A 19,397-nucleotide genomic window follows, 5' to 3' on the forward strand; every position below is an offset into this window, starting at 1 on the left:
AGGGAGGCTGAGCCAAACCATCTGGGTTGTGAGACAGAGATTCATGGCCATTCTAAATTTATCTGTGAAGTAATAGCAGAACGCACATCAGCTCACATGGAAAGCCCAGTTCTCTTAAGCACTAAAACTAATGTAGCCAAATATGAGATACTGCAGACACAAAGGGTTATGCATTCGGATGGGACAGCCATCCTTCACATCCTTAGACTTCCCAACTGGGATGCATTTACATGAACAAACACTTCTGGGATGATAGGAACTGCACTCTGGGAAGATCGTGATGGCCCGCATTCTTATGGGGGAGACACTTTCACACATGAATCACCCCAGGAAAATGGCAGTTGCTTCAGGATGTTGGCTGCCTGCCCCAGGAGCTGACGCTGAGGAAGCAGTCTAGAGGGACCCACCTTCAGCACGGAATGTCATCAGGATAGTGAAGCTAAGTACCCCATCCCTCTGACTTCCAGAGTCCAGTGACCACTCTGCCATATTTTCTTTCTCTCCCCAGACAGCTCAGAGTTCGGTGGAAAAACACTGCTCCTATTATCCAGAACCAAGTCAACTCTTATAAGAAGAGACATTCACATAGCAGTGCCCTCCGGACTTTTATAAACTCGTCAGGAGAACAATGCACGGAATGATTTAGTGACAATTTGTAATAATCTCAGTAAGAGTTTTATAATAAATCTTTTTTCATAAAATGATGGAAAAGGGAGGATTTGTGAGCCTGTTTCCATTAAACTCACGTCAAAGACATGCCAAGAATTCCCAAGGTATACAATTTAAAAGTGGAAGAAAACTGCAAAATTAACCAAAGAATGTCCCCGGCTCTGGTCTAGATTTTAAATGTTCTCCAAAGGTCATATGTTAAAGGCTTTGTCCCAGCCCTGTGGTATTACTCAGAGATAGTGAAAACTCTAAGAAGCATGGTCTAGTGGGTTGACTTTAGGTCACTGAGGCATGTCCTTGAGTGGATATTAGGACCCTAGGCCTGTCCCCGCTGCTAGATTCCTGGCCAACATGACGCTTGGTTTCACTGTGCTCTCCCTAATCTATGATCTGCTGTACAATCGACCCCAAAGCAGTGGAACTAAATGCACTGTCCCTATTTGTAGTCAACTTGGTACAACCTATCACCTTGGAACAAAAAGTCCCAATGAAGGATTCTTTATATTGGCTTGGTCTCTGAACAGGTTTGTGCAGTCTCTTAACTGGTATGATAAGACCTAGTCCACTTGTGGGCAGCACCATTCCCTAGGCAGAGGATCCCAAACTATATGAGTGGAGAAATCAAGCTGATTACAAGCACACAACTGAGCATGTGCATATTGTTACTCTCTGCTCCGGACTTTGAGTGTGATGTGACCAGCTGTCTTCAGCTCCTGGTGTTGTGCTGTCCCCCTAGTAATGGACTGTAACCTGGAATTGTGAGCTAAAATCGAGCCCTCCTTCTTTAGGTTGCTTTTGGTCAGGGTATTTTATCACAGCAGCAGAAATGAACAGAGATGCTCAGGGTCTCTAAGTCCTAGCTTCCTGGAAACCAGTAGGAATGTATCATTGGTATAAGGTACTATTTATGTTGTCTAGTATGTGGAAGTTACTCTATAATCATTCAGAATTATTGCTAATTTTATTATTATATCAATATGATTAATGTTGACAAGAAAGCTTATTCTGTGGTAAACCATGAGAGCAATACATGCCATTTGGTGATATCAATGTTTCTTACAAGCCTCATCTAACTAAAGCATTGTACACAGTCTTCTCACATTCTGGGTTGGCAATTACATGTTCTAGAATGCCAAGAGTAGAAATCTAACTCTGGGGCTGGAGTGATTGCTCAGCAGTTAAGAACTCTGACTGTTCTTCTGAAGGTCTTGAGTTCAGAACTCAGCAACCACATGGTGGCTCACAACCATCCATAATGAGATCTGATGCTCTCTTCTGGGGTATCTGAAGACAGCTGCAGTGTACTTACATATAATAAATAAAAAAGAAAGAAAGAAAGAAAGAGAGAGAGAGAGAGAGAGAAAGAGAGAGAAAGAGAAAGGAAGGAAGGAGGGAAGGAAGGAAGGAAGAAAGAAAGAAAGAAAGAAAGGAAGAAAGAAAGAAAGAAAGAAAGAAAGAAAGAAAGAAAGAAAGAGAGAGAGAGAAAGAGAGAGAGAAAAAAGAGAAAGAAAGAAAGAGAGAGAGAAAGAAAGAAAGAGAGAAAGAAAGAAAGAAAGAAAGAAAGAAAGAAAGAAAGAAAAGAAAAGAAAAGAAAAGAAAAGAAAAGAAAAGAAAGGTAATCGAACTCTGAAGAAGGAAGCACTGTTTGAAAGAAATTCGGAAGGTATTGTGTGAGAAAACAGATATGTCATACTGATGTTCATTTGTGCAGGGAAGAGATGCAGGGCTTGGCCAGATGGGTTCCTTTGTTTGCTATTTCTCCTCCATCCTATAATGCTCAGAGCTGCCATCCCCACTGAGCTGTGAGGAGTGCATTGCCCATTTACCTATCATGTGTGGGGCAATGAAAGGCAGCCTATTTTGGTTGAATGAGACTTGCTCCAGAGACCCAGTAGAAAACTCTACAAGAGAAGGCAGTTCTCAGAGACAGGTGCCTGACACCACAGAACCCCCAATTCCATAATTCTATGACTATCAGTCACACAGACAAAGCCCCAAGCTCCTGCTTTCTAGCTAGACTCCACCCCCACAGTTACCTGACATAGCCAGGTATGTTCTTCCTCACAGCTACATAGCAACAACAAGCCCACTATAAAAGGGGCTGCTTGGCCCCTCCCCTCTCTCTTAAGCTCTCACCTTTCTTACTCTCATCTCTAGCTCTCCTTTTCCCCCTCCCCTCCCCCTTCTCTCCAAGTGGCCATGGCTGGCCTCTCTCTTTCTTTACTTTCTCTCTTTCTGTCTTTCTACAATAAAACTCTAAAACCATAGACCGTCTCTGCTCATCAATGTACCATGCAGACTGTCTCTGCTAGGCTTTCCCCTAAAGGCCTTCCTGCGTTCCAGCCATGGACTGGACCAAAAACTCTTGCCCACGTGAGGACTACCCAGAGCCCCCTCTTTCCCTGCCCTCTCCTCTCTTCAGTCCCAGGGATGACTGAACCACCCCAGGCCCCCCACTTTGTTCTCAGCTCTTCTGTGGTGTCCACCTGCATCTGGGATGCCCAAGACTAAGAACCTGTTATCTCTGGCCTCCGTGAGGCCCAGAGACCTCGGTCTGCCCCTTGTCCACCCCCGTGGCTTCCCACAGCCAGAAACCCACCCAGGGCTGTGTGGAAAGTGTGTGGCAGTCCTCTGCATCTGCCCACCCAGAGCACCAGAACTCTGGTAGGATGCGGGTTCTCTCCTATCCCCTCTATTCCCCCACACCAGCTGCCCTACAATCATGTGCCCACTCATTTGGGTTCTTTCTCTCACTAGACTATTAGTATCTAAGGGAGAAATGAATATTATTAATTGTCTTATCCAGTGCTTACTACCACAGGAAAAGAGTTCAGAGAGGGTAATGGGCTGAGCCAACTTCTGGGGCTGTTAGCTGGGGAGAGCAAGGGTACTCAAGAAAACAGTATTAATATGTGAGATGACATAATGGGGGAAAGATAGGCATGCTGACTTCTAAGAAGCTTGGAGAAATGAGAAGAAAGATGCAAATTTTGTCCATACATTCTTTAAAACAAGATCTGAACTGTTTAAACTTGTAAGAGGTAGCTTACGACACTTGCAAAACAATAAGCTATTGTTTTGTTTTCCAGGGCTCTGTATAACATCCTTTTCTTGCTTTAAAAAAAAAATCAAATTTCTTAGGACCAAACTAATATAAGGTACAAAGTTCTAAATATGCTAAAACTCAGGATCAACTACTGCAATAAATCTAATGAATCAGAATATAACAGAAATAGCTTAGAGTGGGCACTGAAGCATAAAATTCTGGCTCTGCATTTTATTAGCTGAGTTACTTCGCTCTGACTAGTCCTCCTGTCTATCAAATGGACAGCAGTGTCTACCTGGGGTTTTGATGGAAATCAGCAGTGCCTACTCAGTAAGTGTTAACTATGGCCTGGGACTTGCTAACTAGCTGCCCCCAGAGAGCAGGTATTTTCATTTTCACTGCCTGTTGTACCTGGCACAGACTCAGTGCATCTAACTACGGAGTAAGTGAGCAGATATGAGTTTCAGGCACAATGTTGGGGTTAACATCCTGGAAAAGACACTTAAGAAGAACCCTTCCCTCTCAGCCCAGGAGATAAGCCAAGGTCACAGACCAGACGTCTTTACAAGTCAGTTTGAACTCTATACTAGCGTATTCCAGAGTCCTGAGATGGTCAGGTGTAACTTAGGGCCCATAAAATGGACTCATTTGCAGAAAATGATGAGAAGTAATTGTGTCGCAGCCTTCCTTGTGACAACTGGAAGCAGGGCCAAGAGCCTCTGAGACATGTAGGGGGCGGAAACTGTCTACTATGCTTAGACAGCAAAGGCTATGTATGTGTAGTTTCTCTGAGCACAAGCACATGAGCCTCCTATGCAACACAACCAGGCAAAGTGGTATTTAAGCACAAGGTCTTGGCAAGAGATGTTCTGAAACAACACTGCCCAGAACTAAGGGTAATTAGGGAGTTTCTCACAGCCCTCCAGGAAATGTGGCCTGGCGCGGGAATGCCAGATTTTTCAACCTTGTCTGAAGAAATCCTCCCACCAAGAGCTGCCTGTTGATGATGTCTGTAATGGGTTGCAGAACTCACAGCTGGGCAAGCATAGCTGCCTTCTTATTTCATGTTCTTACTTCTCCCTATTCTCAGAGATTTGCTTCATGGTGGGCCACCTTCCACAAGCTCCTGAGGGCCGAGGTACAGTTTTAAGCATTCAGACTCCCAGGAATAGGGCAGAGAGAATACACAGCCGACCCTACTTCTGGTGGCTTTTTCTTGAGCCTCGCAAGGAGCATGAATGAATCATATGTTTTCCAGAAAAGAAACATCTTGTGATTTGATACTATTCCATTGTAATGCACATCTCTGTTAGATTGGGATATTTTTGAGCAAATCTATGAGGGTGAAAGCCATTGTTTAAAGCCTCTCTCCTGCTGCACCGGAGTGCCTATATTGGTTGCGTCCCTCATCTCTACCATATCAGGGTGAAACAACTTAGAAGAGGAAGGATCATGGGAGGAGAAGGCACAGCAGGAGGCAGGACTGTGTGACAGGTGCTCATGACACCACATCAATCAGGAAACAGAAAGAGGCTACCAGTGAGCCACGTCCTCCAGTCTGGCCCCACCTTTTAAAGGTTCCACAATCTTCAAAAACTGTGCCCTCAGCTGGGAGCACAGGAGCTTATAGGATATTTCACACTCCAGCCATTAGCACTATCCAAAGGCAAAGCTGGTTTTGTCTTCATCATTACTGCCAATTCAGTCTACAGCACAGAGCCTACTTGTAGTGTTCACTGAGTAAACCTTTGTTCATTAAACAAATCTAAGGAAATTTTATTACAAGACCATAGCTGTCTACGATCCCCGAAAGCTAGATCCAGGCCAACAGCTTTCCAGATGCAGCCAAAGTGGATCTACCAGGAGATTCCTCCCAACCTCCGAAAGAAGCCGGCTTGAATCCGCCCATGAAACCTACGGGCAGTGAGGAAGCCTGAGAAATCCAAGAATGAGAAATCCAAGAAACTTGGATTAGTGACTCAGCTATGGATTCTAAGTTTTCAAATACTTCCTAGAAAATAAGCCAATAAAGATTTAAGCAATTAATAAATAAATGAGCTTAAGCAGCTTTCTTTCTAATTCTAAATGGGAATTAAAGACTATTCTCCACTAACCATGTAGCAAAACATGGCATCAAGAATTGCTAGAAAGCTTCCATATTTTCTGGAGGACTCTCCAGAACAAATTAAAGAGCCTGGGTAACCACCCTGCACATTACCAAAGGCTTACCACTATACTACATACTTCTCAAGACAACCACCACAGCAAACAGGGCTGGTGAGGAGACTGTAAGCCGGGTAGCAGGAGTTCTTGACCAGCAGCCTGTGGCCTTTCTTGCTCATGCAGGCTTCTTGGGATAGAGGATGGGGAGGCTGATCACTTCCATTCAGTAGGTAGCTATGGGTCGACTCCATTGGTTCCATAAGGAGCTTGCTAATAAGTTCACATATTGAAAGCATTTACCACAGCAGTGCCACAGAACAGGCACTAAGCAAATGTCTGGTGTTCTTTATTTCATCTTCCCCATTAAAAACATCCCCAAAATATGCATTAGAGATCTACTGCCTCCTGGGCCTTGTGTTGGTACCCTAATATATAGAGAGGAATAACGGATAATCTCATTTTTAAAATCCCAATTCACTTTGATGCTAGAAAACATATGAGAACTCTTTCTCTCTCTCTCTCCTTTGGTATTCTGAAATGGCTAACAAAGTGCCCATTAAAATTGTGAACATCTACTCTGTTCTTCTATGAAGCAATCTGTCCTAGACAGAAAACAGATTTCCAGTGAGGATTATAGCAACAGAAAGAGAGCCCCGATCTCACACACACACACACACACACACACACACACACACACACACACACGCACACACAAAACCCCAAAACCAAAAAACTCGGGTGGTGACTTTGACTTTGGAGCTGTTAATAGTTGAATGCTTGCTTCCTAGCACGTAGCATTGGTTGGGAAGGTTGGGAAACCTTAGGGAGGCAAGATGCAGTTAAACATCATGGATCTCTGAGGAGTGGCCTTGTGAGTTATTGCTAGGTCCTAGTTCCAACCTGATTTCTTTGTCCGCAGATCTGCCAAAGCAGCTTACAATCCCACTGCCACAGCTGTGAGCCACTATGAACACTGCCTTCTCTGTCATGATGGACTGTGCCCATACAAACTGTGAGCCCAGACAAAGCCCTCACTCCCCTGCTACTTCCTTTCAGGTGTTTTATCTTGGTGATAAGAAAGGGCAAAAATGAGAACTCCTTTTACTATTGCAGTCCCTGGACCCGGGACCACGTCTGAGCTAAGGATAAACTCAGTAAATTGTAGGGCATGAGTATTTGTACATTTGAAGTGTCAAAATAGTCTCTTGAAGAGCAAATTGGGATCCATCATTTTACTCATGTTTATTTATCATGAACAGAGGTCTGTGGTTTCACCCCCACTAGTACCACCACCAAAGAACAAGGTAGATTTGTAGACATTTATTTATAAATCTCTCCCAACCTTATGGGAAGACGGGTGTTTAAAGTACCATGTCAGCTAAGAGAAGAACAGTCACAAAGAATCCCATTTCTGACTTATCTATGGATCCTAATTCTGCAACTAATAGCCAAAGAAGGAATTAATAAGAACTTTAAGCAGGATTATTTTAGCTGTTCTTGGTTTTTTTGTTCTTTCATATAAAGTGGAGTATTGTTCTTTCAAGGTCTGTAAAGAACTGTCTTGGAATTGTAATGGGGATGCATTAAATCTATAGATTGTTTTTGGAAGATGGCCTCTTTTACTATGTTAACTCTAACAGTCCATGAGATCTTCCCAGCTTCTGATATCTTCTTCAGTTTCTTTCTCCAATCACTTATCATACAGGTCTTTTACTTGCTTGGTTAAGGTTACCCCAAGATATTTTGTATTATTTGTGGCTGTTGTGAAGGGTGTTGTTTTCCTGATTTCATTCTCAGCCTGTTTGTTGAATGGATAGATAGATAGATAGATAGATAGATAGATAGATAGATAGATAGATAGATAGATAGGTTTTGTTTTGTTTTGTTTTGTTTTGTTTTGTTTTGTTTTGTTTTGTTTTTAGTTAATCTTATATCCAGCCATGTCGCTGAAGGTATTTGTCAGTTGTAGGAGTTCCCTGGTATAATTTTGGGGGTGGCTTATATATACTAGCGTAATACCTGCATATAGTGTTACTTTGACATCTTCCACAAGAAAACCCACAGAATGAACTAACCTGGACTCATAGGAGCTCACTGAGACTGGACAATCAGGTAGCCTGCATAGGTCCAATCTAGGCCCACAGTATATATGTTATAATTGTGTAGCTTAGTGATTTTTGTGGGACTCCTATCTGATCCTTTTGCTCGCTTTAGGGACCCTTTTCCTCCTACTGAATCTCTTCATCCAGCCTTAATATGAGGGGAGGTGCCTAGTCTTATGGCAACTTGATATGCCATGTTCGGGTGGCGTGCCTGGGAGGCCTGTTCTTTTCTAAAAGGAAATAGAGGAGGAGTGAATGGGGAGGGAGGAGGTTGGGGATAAGGACTGGGAGGAGAGGAGGGAAGGGAAACTGCAGTCAAGATATAACATGAGAGAATAAATCAATAATAATAATAATTTCCCCACATTCTGAATAAAAATTAAACTAAAACAAATTTAATCAATGGATCACTGGATATATGAATGAATGAATGAATGAATGAATGAGTGAAAGTTCCAAGGAGAGAAAGGGTACTTCCTGAAAGGAACTGAACAAGCCCGTGGATCGCATAGAGCTTGTGTTCAGTCTTGAAATAGAAAGAGTTTGTTCCTCAAAGAAGGGGAAGGGTGGTATTGGCAAAGAAAAAACAAAATAAAACAAAACAAAACACATAACAAACAAAACAGAGAGAATAAGGGCAAGCCAGATAGAAGAATAGGAAATACTAGAAGATACAGAAATCCAGTCAGAGATACAGAGGCAAGACAAAGGGGACTAAAAAGAAATAAGGCTGGAGAGGCAGGAGGAGCCAGAGCGCCTGGGCTTCATTGTGCCTAGGCCATAGGGTCATAGATTAGACAATGCTTAGCATATGGCAAGCCTTAATTAATGCAGCAACGCCATGGTGAGAATCTATTCCCCACATGTACATAGGAAGCTGCTGTCTGCACGCACAGGCAATTACAAGCGTTCTGAATGCTGGGTCCCGAACCCCACAAGCATATCAAAGGGTTGTCCAAAAAGGTCATCCAACCAATGGATCTGATCAGTCCTGGCTTAGGCAGAGTCAAATCCTCCAAAGAAGGTCTACTAGAATGTACAGGCAAGAAGGTCAGAAACGGTCCAGCCTCACATCTTGAAGCGTTTTCACCATGTGGAACATTTTAAACGAGGAAGGGAAAAAGAAAAGAAAAAAAAAATCTTCAGAAATTATTCCAAATAATTAAATGTTAAATCATCACAAAGCAAGCTGGGGATTATTTCAGCCCCTGCCTCGTCCTAATGATCTAGACAGCAGTTCATCTCTAGGAAGATCAGGCCAAGCTATGGGTGAGCTTTTTTTTTCCTTCCTTCCCTGGCCCATGTTTTCTGCTTGGCATACCTTTGTCGATTTCACTTGAAGTGTTCCAGGACGAGGTAGGCACCAGCTCAGCACTGACTGACAACTCTGTTTCTGCAATGAGAAATATGGGGAGGGGGACAGAAACAGGGCATTATTTAATAAGGTCACCTCCAGGTGGGCAGAAGTATTATATTCTATGGGGTTCCCTTCAGAGAGGGACTGTCCCAGTACTATGGCTGTGTATAAGGGAGGCAGCTCCAGTAATCAGCAGAGGCCCACATCTCAGAAGCTCTCCAAGCTCAGCAAGCTGTAGGCCAGACTTATACTTTACAATTCTACCCTGAGGGTTAAAATGGAAAGAGCTATGCTTACAGAAAACTTTACTAACAGAGACAACCACATTTTAACAAATAGTGTTGACAAGAAGACCGGCCTTGGACTAATTCACTCAAAAGGCTTATCAGAGGGAAAACAGACAACGTTGTCCTGATTGGTGCTTTTGTTCACTGAATTTATAATTCTGTGAACAGAGAAATTCCATTCTCGACACTGGCTCTGAAGTCAAAGCAAATAAAAGCAGAGTCATTTGTGGTGACTACACTTAACCGGTAATTTTCAAAGCCACTGTAATTTAAAGCAAGTATGCAAATCAACCATCTGTAGGACATAACGTACTACGAAGATTTAAAAACTTTTCAGTAATAGGCAATGCTACCCATAGGATGGTTCTGTTGTTTCTGAAAAGTTCAATCCATGGCAACATTTTACTAACATATTTTAAATAGGGTTGTTATAACACCTTCTTGGGCTATACACAAACAACACATAGACAATATCACAGAACATTTGTGAATCTGAGGAGGCCAGGGTCATCTAATAAACCACATATAATGTCATCCCACCTTCCATCCCTTGCAAACATCATGAATCTATTTTGATTCTTTTTTGCCTATTAAGCTTGACATCTGTACTGTACTCTTTTCAAGACAGTGTATTTTAAGTAACCACTAAAACCAGGTTTTAATTGGAAGGCAAGCTGAACTTTAATAAGTAGAAGACCGGACATTGGAGCATAGTGCCTGGCTCTACCCACAAACATCCCAGTGGCCCAGGCTGCCTTGTACTAAGGGGTATGAGTCCCACCTTATCTCTGGCTTCACCTTTCCAGAAACAAACACTTTCTTTATTTCCTTACTTACTGTTGAGCATCCACCCAATGACTAGAGATGGTATACTTCCTTGTCATTTTACTAGGGACTAATGTCTGCCCACAGAAACCTTGCAAAGGTTAATTCCAGCCTGCCCATTCATCAAACACTGCAGAAATACATGGGCTATTTGGCAGACTTGAACATTTCCACAGTCCTAGAACACCTAGGACTGCCACACACTCTGCCCATGGCCCCGGTCTGTTTCTCCACCCTAAGATAAAACCAGCATAGATTCTTTAAGCTAGTAGTTTTCAACTTGTGGGTCGCAACCCCTTTAGGGGTCAAATGACCCTTTCACAGGGGCCACATATCAGATATCCTGCATATCAGATATTTACATTATGTTTCATAACAGTAGCAAAATTATAGTTATAAGGTAGCAATTAAATAATTTTATGGTTGGGAGTCACCACACCATGAGGAACTGTATTAAAAGGTCACAGCATTAGGAAGGCTGGGAGCCACGGCTTTAAGGGAAACTGAAGGCAAGTGGACACTATATCTACCAGTTCATTACACTCTGATTAGCTCGTTTCCGGCGTCATGGCAAGCTGGCAAAGGGACAGTGAGAGAAGAAAAAAGCATGCTGGGAAATGCTTGCATGGAACGGGTCTTATCTCGCTCCCTTCGGAGGTTCCACTTCCTTTCCTCCTGATTGCTGCAGACACCTGCAGGTCTAAGGACATCAACACACTTCACTCAGGATTTCTGTCTTCGTGTGACTTTTCATTCCATGTTCTTCCCCTAGAAGGAGCCTCCCCGCCACAAGTCTTTTCTTCCCTTCCCTCTGTGTGTTATCCGCGGTGCTACTCACGTCCTTTTCAGTCCTGCTCAGCCTACATACAGTCCCATTTTATATTTGATAGTAAAAGTCTATTATACATAATAGTAAGGTCATTTAAAAAGAAAAAAGTAAGGGACTCAGGAAAGCAGCCTTCAGTCCTGCTGTTCCAACAGGACTTGAGAATTTATTATTGAGTTTTTCTTAACAAAGGAAGCCTTGGTTAAGAGATGGAGGTAAATTGTACCGAGTGTTTCCTAAAGCCCAGTTGATACAGCAGCAGTTTTGGAGAATGAATGATCAGAAGGAATGAAAAGACTTGCTTTCTAGAATTTAATTCCTCTAAGTTCACTTGTTCATTGATCCAATGCCTATCCATCCATCTACCCACTCAACAAATATTTACTGAGCTCTGTCCCAGATGAACCCAGCAGTAGTGCACAAGCTGAAGGCAGTGCTTGCTTCACAAAGCTCAGGGTCTGGGATAGCCACAGAGAAATAAAGAATTGAAAGAGTATGAAATAATGCTGTCAGGGGCTGGGATGGGGGAAGGGTGAGCAGAAGGTAGAGGAGCCAGTCTGGACCCAAAATGCTGCAGCTAAGCCTCCTGTGAGTCCTGGCAAGTTCAGTGATTAGAAAGGTCTGTCCTTGATCTTTTGATGACCTCTCTGGAGGTTGTCTATGAGGAAACAATTGCGAAGACTTGGTGAAGCTGTTACCCTCTCTCTTGTTGCTAGAGGAAGGGCAGTCTCCAGTGGAATATCTGTCCTGAACATAGACCTGTCTTTAACTGCACAACTTGGGCACTTCAGAGAGCCTTCTGTTGGAAACAGGGAGTCTTGCCTGGGTTATCTAGCCCTGGTAGATTTTCAACCAGCATGGGGTCATTTGTGCTTTTTATCTCCCTAGCAACATTAGCACCTGCTAGGGTTGGAAGGTTGACCTAACACATTAACACTTGTGCAGCGAGTTCTCAGCTTTCATTTCCTTTTACCGCCTCACTTATACTTGGTCATGAAGATACAGAAAAAATCATTGCGCATTTAGCACAGTTCTATGAAAAGTTTGATGGCCTCGGCTGAGGTCTCAGGATAAGGATTTGAGCTGGCGGGCTAGCATCCTGCCACTGAGCCACAACCACCAAAACGTTTTGTTGTTGCTGGTTTTGGAGATGGGGCATCCATTGCTAGGTGGCACAGGATGATCCTGAAGTCACCGTCTTCCTACCTCAGCCTCCCAAGTACTGAGATTACATATGCTAAAATTATAAACATGTGTAGTGTGCATGGATGTATATATATGAGGATTTGTATGTGTGGGGTACAAGTGGAGGGGGTACATGTGTGTATCAATGGATGTACATGGGTGTGGAAGTCAGAGTTTGACATTGGCGGCCTCCTAAGTAACTATCCATGTTCATTCCTGCAGCAGGGTCTCTTACCTAACACACAGATGGCTGAGTCAGCTCATCTAGCTAGTCAGCTTGCCCAGAGAGTCTCAAGTTTCCTCTTGAGAGCTGGGACTACAAGGGGGACATCATACCTGTGTAGTATTTTACATGAGTCCTAGGGATGCAGACTCCAGTCCTCACACTTTTGTGGTAAGCACTTGATCCACTGAGCCATTTCCCTAGCCCCAAATAATATAACTAGATACACCTCTGTGAACCAATGTAATAGTGACATCAATAAAATCTTTCTCGTGTTGGAGCCTCAAACAGCATAGTTCTGTTCTAAGCAGCTTAACTCACAACAGAGATTGACAATTGAATAGAAATAAGAAATAAGTAAAATGGCAATTCAGTCATGCTCAATTTACTACTAATAAGACAAAACCCAAACGGGAAGTGCCTTTCTACATTACACATGTCAGTCACCTTTACATTTCTCTTGCCATCAATGAGTGGTCTCTCCCTTTCATTCCAATTAGACAGCAGATGTCTTGGGAGCAGGGAGCAGGGAGCAAGAAGCAGGACTCGGGCATCCTCTGTGCCCTCTTTGACTTCAGGCAGCTCTAGACAATGCCAGTGTGTGCTAGTGCAGCAGGAAGCGAGGGGCAGGTTTCTGAGTTGGACGATTTCAAATTCTGGCTCTGCCACAACCTGGCCTATGACCTGGGGAGACTTGCTTCACATCTCCAGCACCTCCCTTCTTAAATGGACCTAATTGTGATAATCACAGACTGTTCTCGAGACGATCTGGAGATGAGTCAGATGCGTCAGCCTTCAGCAAAGGGGCTCTGATGGCTGTAGATAAAAACTGTTACTAACTACAGACACAGCCAAAGGGTGTTCAACTCCCAACCCGAGCTGAGGACGGTGTCAGCCAACAGAGATTCTTGGACGGGGCTTTCTCAATCCTTGAATCTCACGGGGGTGAGTCCAACATATTTCATAGCCCAACACTGGTCATTTTCAAACCACTTGGGTGACAAGCTTAAGTACTGATATACCTCCTACATGAATAAATGATAACAGAATGAACAAATGAATCTAGAACTTTGAAGCGATTTGAAACTCTGAAGGAAAGGGACTCCCAGACTCTACCTTCAATGCTGAGATAGCTTCGTGGTTAGTAACCAAGAAACAACCTGGTGTTTCTAGGCGGTCTTTCAAAGCCAAATGTTATTTTCAATTTGGAGCCCCACCCCCAGCCCCCAATTGCTTGGCCATTAGTTTTGACGCGTGGAGTTTAGGCTGGTTGTGGAAGGAGTGCAGCAGAACTATCTTACCATCTTCCAGGCTTTCAATGATGGGGGTTTTTGTGAAGTCCTTTGTTAGATGTGCAAATTGGGCATATCCTAAAAATCAAGCCATAATCTACTTGAGGCACAGATAGCGAGAAACAAACCCCCTTTTCAGCCTCCTTCCCCAGCCACTTTTAAAGCACTTCCAAAGAGAAGCCCACTTTGGACGCAATTGAGACAGCTATTAAGATTCCAAGCACCTCGAGTAAGACAAGTACCTTGTATTTAGATCGCACTTTCCTTTCAGGAAAGTCAGTACACAGAACAGGCATTATTAACTCGTGACTCCGTATGGGAAGGCCCAAGGTCCAAGATTATCGCAGTCTGGTTAGATTTGAGGAAATCCAGACTCAGGCAGAAAGCTTGCCTAAGGTCCCCTGACATGTCATCAGCTGTCAGCAGAACATACCCATGACTTTCCGTTCCCAGCTCTGCTTCAGTCTGGCTGCTGACAACACTGGCAGTGAGTGCCTGTGTCACTTTTGAAATTGAGTGTGTGTGTGTGTTTGTGTGTGTGTGTGTATGTGTGTGTGTGTGTGTTTGTGTGTGTGTGTGTATGTGTGTGTGTGTGTGTGTGTATGTGTGTTTGTGTGTGTGTGTGTGTGTGTGTGTGTGTGTGTGTGTGTGTGTGTGTGTGGTTTCCCTCTAAGCTCCATACTGTCAATTCAATTCTTGAAACTTTCCAACAGGTGAAGAGTAAAAGGCGGTTGTGAGGAAATTTTTACACATATATTGAGTGTGTAATTTGTATCTTCTAGCTGCATGTGAAAATCACATTTAAATTAATGGGATTGAGGGGTCCCAGGATCAGTACAAATTATTTTCATCTGAGAGGTAAATTCAAGGGGGTTGCTATCATCCTGCAGGATGTAAATGGTTTTCCTCCAGCCACATCAGGCTGGGCATGCAGCATCAGGAGAGCTGGTAATTTTAAAATACTTAATTTGCCTCAGATTGTTTCAGTTTAAGTGTCTTATCTGTCCAGACTGGGTTTCCTCTACTGTATCTTGATTGGGGAGATCAATGATGAGAATTAAATACACAGTAACATTAAATAAAGTCCAAACTGAAGCCAGGATTCCTCCCAGAGTCTCTTTTGAATCCCACAGTGCCTCCTGTTCCCTTAAGGCACTTGGCACTTTGTAAGGTGACCACAAGGGTTTTGAGTATTCTGTTTGTCACCAAGTATGTGCATCATGAGGCTAGGAATGAAGTTTTATGTTATTCTCAGAATCTGCCAACTCAGAACTCAGTCAATAGCCAGAAAATGTGTCCTAAAAGCCACACATGCCTGGACAGGCTTTGGGAGCTATTGTAGACCAGCACAGAATTTATTTCTCCGAGGTAGTATGGTAGACTGTAATGTTGACCTTAGGCAAGGCCCGGGCCTGAGTCTGGCTTTCTTCATGTCCAGCCAGGATACAGTTGTGTTGTTTATCCATTTTGGTTGGTGGTTTCAGAGGGATTTGATTCCAGCATGGTCAGGAAGTCATGCTGGAGCAGGTTGCTTCATTAATGGCTACAGGAACTTGAGAAGGACCTTTGTCATAGAGCCTCTGAGGCGGAACCTAGGATGGCTATTACCTTCGAAGACCTGTCCCCAGTGACCCATTTCTGCCAGTCAAACCTTCCTACTAAAGAATCCTCAAACATGGGTCTACAAGCTGTGGAAGAATAGTTTAAAATGTGAGCCAGCACAAGACATTTCAGATTCGAACTATAATTATTGTCTTGGATCTTGTGAAATGTTGGATTAACACCTATTCTGGGTGCTGGCTCTCCTGAGAGAGGAGAGAACTTATCTAAATACAGGGCTCCCATAGCTTATTCCTCCCTGGACCCACATCTTTTTCAGTCATCTTCAATGAAGTGATGGAGTGTACTTCTGCACCATCAAATCTAGATTGCCTATGACTTATGTTAATTCAGAGTTAACAGAGATCAGACTGGCTCAGGGAAGAGAAGAGATCACACACATACAAAAAAGGCTGAATAAATGCTTATTTGACATCACTAACTTTGGGTTGATTTGATTAATAAATTATGAGCAATGACCACTTACAATAAAAAAAGACACAGCTCAATAAGCTTAGAAAGTAATCTAAAGCTAGAAATCCTGATAATAGGTAAGTTACATTGAGAAGGGCAACATTCAGAACATGGCTCTTCTATTTCTAAAACTAATCTTTCCCCTTAAAGGCAAACAAACAAAAGAGACCAGACTTGAGGGGTTCGTGTACATTCTGAGGCAAGTCCAAGGTTCTAAAGTAAACGCTGTAGAGAAGTATCTCTGTCAATGGTGCGAAGTGCTATGGAGAACATCTGAGAACAGAGAGTCACCCCAGCCTTGGAGGACCATGTGTAGAGAGCTTCTGTGGTCATATTTAAGAAAGGAAAAGGCAGGAATCAGTTTCAAATGATGATGGACCAATACAGAACTCAACCAACAGCAAAGTCTAGTCAAACTTGGTGCCATGACTATTTCCCTGTAATAAGTTTTATATCATACCCTTAGGAGATGAAGTGTGATTTTCCATGTGATCAACATTTGATCTTAATGTCCATTTGACCATCAATCTGCCAAGGTTGTTTTTGGATCTAACAAAAAGCAAAAAGCATTGGAAAGGATGTTACTTGTACCCATGGCCTCTGCATATAATAGGTCTAGAGCTACAGGCTTGGGAACTTTTAATAAACACATAAGGCCATGCTTCAGATGTGCCAAGGAGTCACTCAATTGTGAAAAGGGACAGCTCTTCCTGTCTCAGAGTTGTCACAAGCAGCATTTCAGGGGCCTTGTTAGTCAACAGCAATGAGTGGGGACGGGCAGAGCTACTGTGTGTGTGATGGATGAAGAATTCTGTTTGCTCATGTGTGTCACCTACAAGGCAGGCAACTTGATCTTCTGCAGATAACAGAGTGATTTCAACAGTTCCTATGCTGACAGAGTATGGCCTCCCTTTCTTGAACACACTTATCTATTTTCAGCAAGAGGGGACCTTGGTGTTGGAGGCATTTCCTGTGGGTGCTAGACCCCCTTAGGAGTGTCTGTTTGTCCCTTACTCCCCAGCCAGAGTTGCCCCATTCGTACCCCATTCGCACAGACCTTTCCACACCAGACCTCTAACCTCTCTTCACCTTGCCTGCCCTGGTGCTATCAAGCAGATGTCCATCCAGCATGTGGGAGAAATTAAGTTTGACACTGTATCCAAACACCAAAGAAAAAAGGTGATAAAGAGAGTACATCAAAGAGGTACTGCAAGACAACACAAAACTCAAACATGACACATGATAAGGAGAAAAGCATTCTTGCCACTCAAAAGGCAAAGGGCTAGCTGAAAGGGTATAGAGCATAGGAGTTTCTACACAGCAACACACTGGAAAGTGTCAGAGGGCACAGCAGGCAAGTGGGCAAAGGGAATGAGCTAGGAGACTGTAGGGAAGAAGCAACGGTTTAGGAAGAAATCAGAGGGAGCAACAGACGAGTGGCCAATGGGGATGGGATGACATACACAAACATACTGCATTCATTGATAAAAAATTAAAATATTAGAACTTCCATATGAGTGGCTTAGAGATATGGCTCAGTAGTCAAGTGTCCAATTCCCAGCACCTACATCTTCAGCTCACAACCGCTGTATCTCTAACTCCTGGGGATCAGGCACCCTCATTTGGCATCTGTAGGCATAAGTACATATGTGTACACATAAGTACACAAGCATCCACAAAAAATTCATTTTATTCTGAAGTTTTAAACTTCAGTAGGATGTTATGTTTTCCAAGTCTGATTGGAAATAAAAAATTAGATTGATGACACTGAGAAGGCTTCTAAAAAAATAAGCATTACTGCATGGTAGGAATATAAATTGGCTGGACTCAGTAATATTTCTATGGAAATTAACTTACAAGGCAGCCGTGCTGTGGGGGTAGCAGCCCTTCTTCCGGGTGTGCAGCCCTGCAGGTACACTCTAATAGACAAAGTGACACTCCTACAGGACTTCAGGATGCTATCTAGAGGAGAAAAAGAGTGGAAACAGCTTGTTTCTCCAATAGCAAGCAAGACCTGCTCAATAAATTAGAGCTATCTAAATGTCTCCATAGAACAGAGGACAGGTCTGTATGTATTGGTTTGAAATAATCACAAAATTATACCCTTAGGTTAAAAACAAGTGTGTCTAGGAAAAAAAATTATAAAGCCAAACTGTGTATGGTTATGTTTTTGAGTTCTGTACACACACATGTATTTGCATTCTCACACATATAAATCTACATCCTCATGAAATAGCTATACAGGGAGACATTCAAAAATTAGGAACAATGTCTACATATGAGAAGAGGGAGAGTTAATAGGTCAGGTGCAGGAAGGAGGTTAGGTACTTTCTGTTGTATGCTCTTTTAAGTTTATAAAATGCTATAGACTTTATATGTGCAAAATGGGGAGACTATAAAAAGACTTCTCATGTCTCTGTGCCAGTAAGTTGTGGGAACCTAGCGAGCACCACACCAGAGCATGAAGAAGGAACCAGAAGTGGCTGGCAAAGGTTGGCACAGGATGATGACTCTTGTCTTGAATTCTGAAGAATAAGTAGATGCAGGATTGACACAAGGTCCCCCACAGTAGAAGGCTGGGGGAAACTGGGGTAACTGCTGGATGTTCACTTGGTTTCTGAGTTCTATTCTTCCTATGCAGTATTTGGTAAACCTGAGATGGTATAGATGAGAAGTACAGACCCTACCCGAATGGCTCACAGATGAAAGGAGCAGGCAGGTGCAATGTGCAGGCAGCTGAGGAAGAAGAGAAGGTGATGATGTCAGCATTCAATTAGTAGCGCATTCACATGAATGCATTTCCTGTACCTACTGCAGCTTGTAAAGAAAAACTATAAAATCTACACTAATGATGTCAAAACCAAAATACTCTGACAAATGTCACTAAGACCCAAACCCATGGATCTTTCCCTGCCCCGTGAGGTTCCTGGTGACATCCTCCAAACTTAAAACCTTCTGTTAAGGTTTGCTTGTCTGGCTCCTCTCTTTCAACACAAATCCCTTACCAGAGAGATACATGTTATAACCAACCCGCTATATTAATGTTTGCTTCACTCTCAATATTTCATGTATATATTATAAACAGTGTGTGCTGTGCTTTTTCTTTCTTTTAAGTTTGCAAAACAAACAACAAACAAAATACCATTTTATCAAAAGTATTCTGTCTGAAAGTTATGATGGCAAAGCATAAGCCAGAAAACTCGGTCACAGCCAGCAGACATTGCCACTTCTTCTCACTTCCTATTGCCATGTTATGTTTTCTACATTGAAGAGCAAGATGTGGGTGGGAGTAGTGCAGTTCATCAAGAGAAAAAAAGCAAAGGAGGTGATGGAGTCATCAGCTTTCCTA

General features: G+C 43.0%; 1 protein-coding gene across 1 annotated transcript in view; it reads right to left on the reverse strand.

Moving 5' to 3' along the window:
* Ror1 (ROR family WNT receptor 1) overlaps nt 1-19,397 on the reverse strand; it is a 349,276-nt gene that overhangs the window by 129,734 nt on the left and 200,145 nt on the right. Inside the window, exon 2 of the mRNA XM_021160539.3 lies at nt 9,302-9,373. Within this exon, the coding sequence (XP_021016198.1) occupies nt 9,302-9,373 (72 nt within the window). The remainder of the gene's footprint in view (nt 1-9,301; nt 9,374-19,397) is intronic.

This window comes from Mus caroli, unplaced genomic scaffold, assembly GCF_978045245.1.
Source record: "Mus caroli unplaced genomic scaffold, Mus_caroli_1 scaffold_6, whole genome shotgun sequence".
Taxonomy (NCBI): Eukaryota; Metazoa; Chordata; class Mammalia; order Rodentia; family Muridae; genus Mus; species Mus caroli.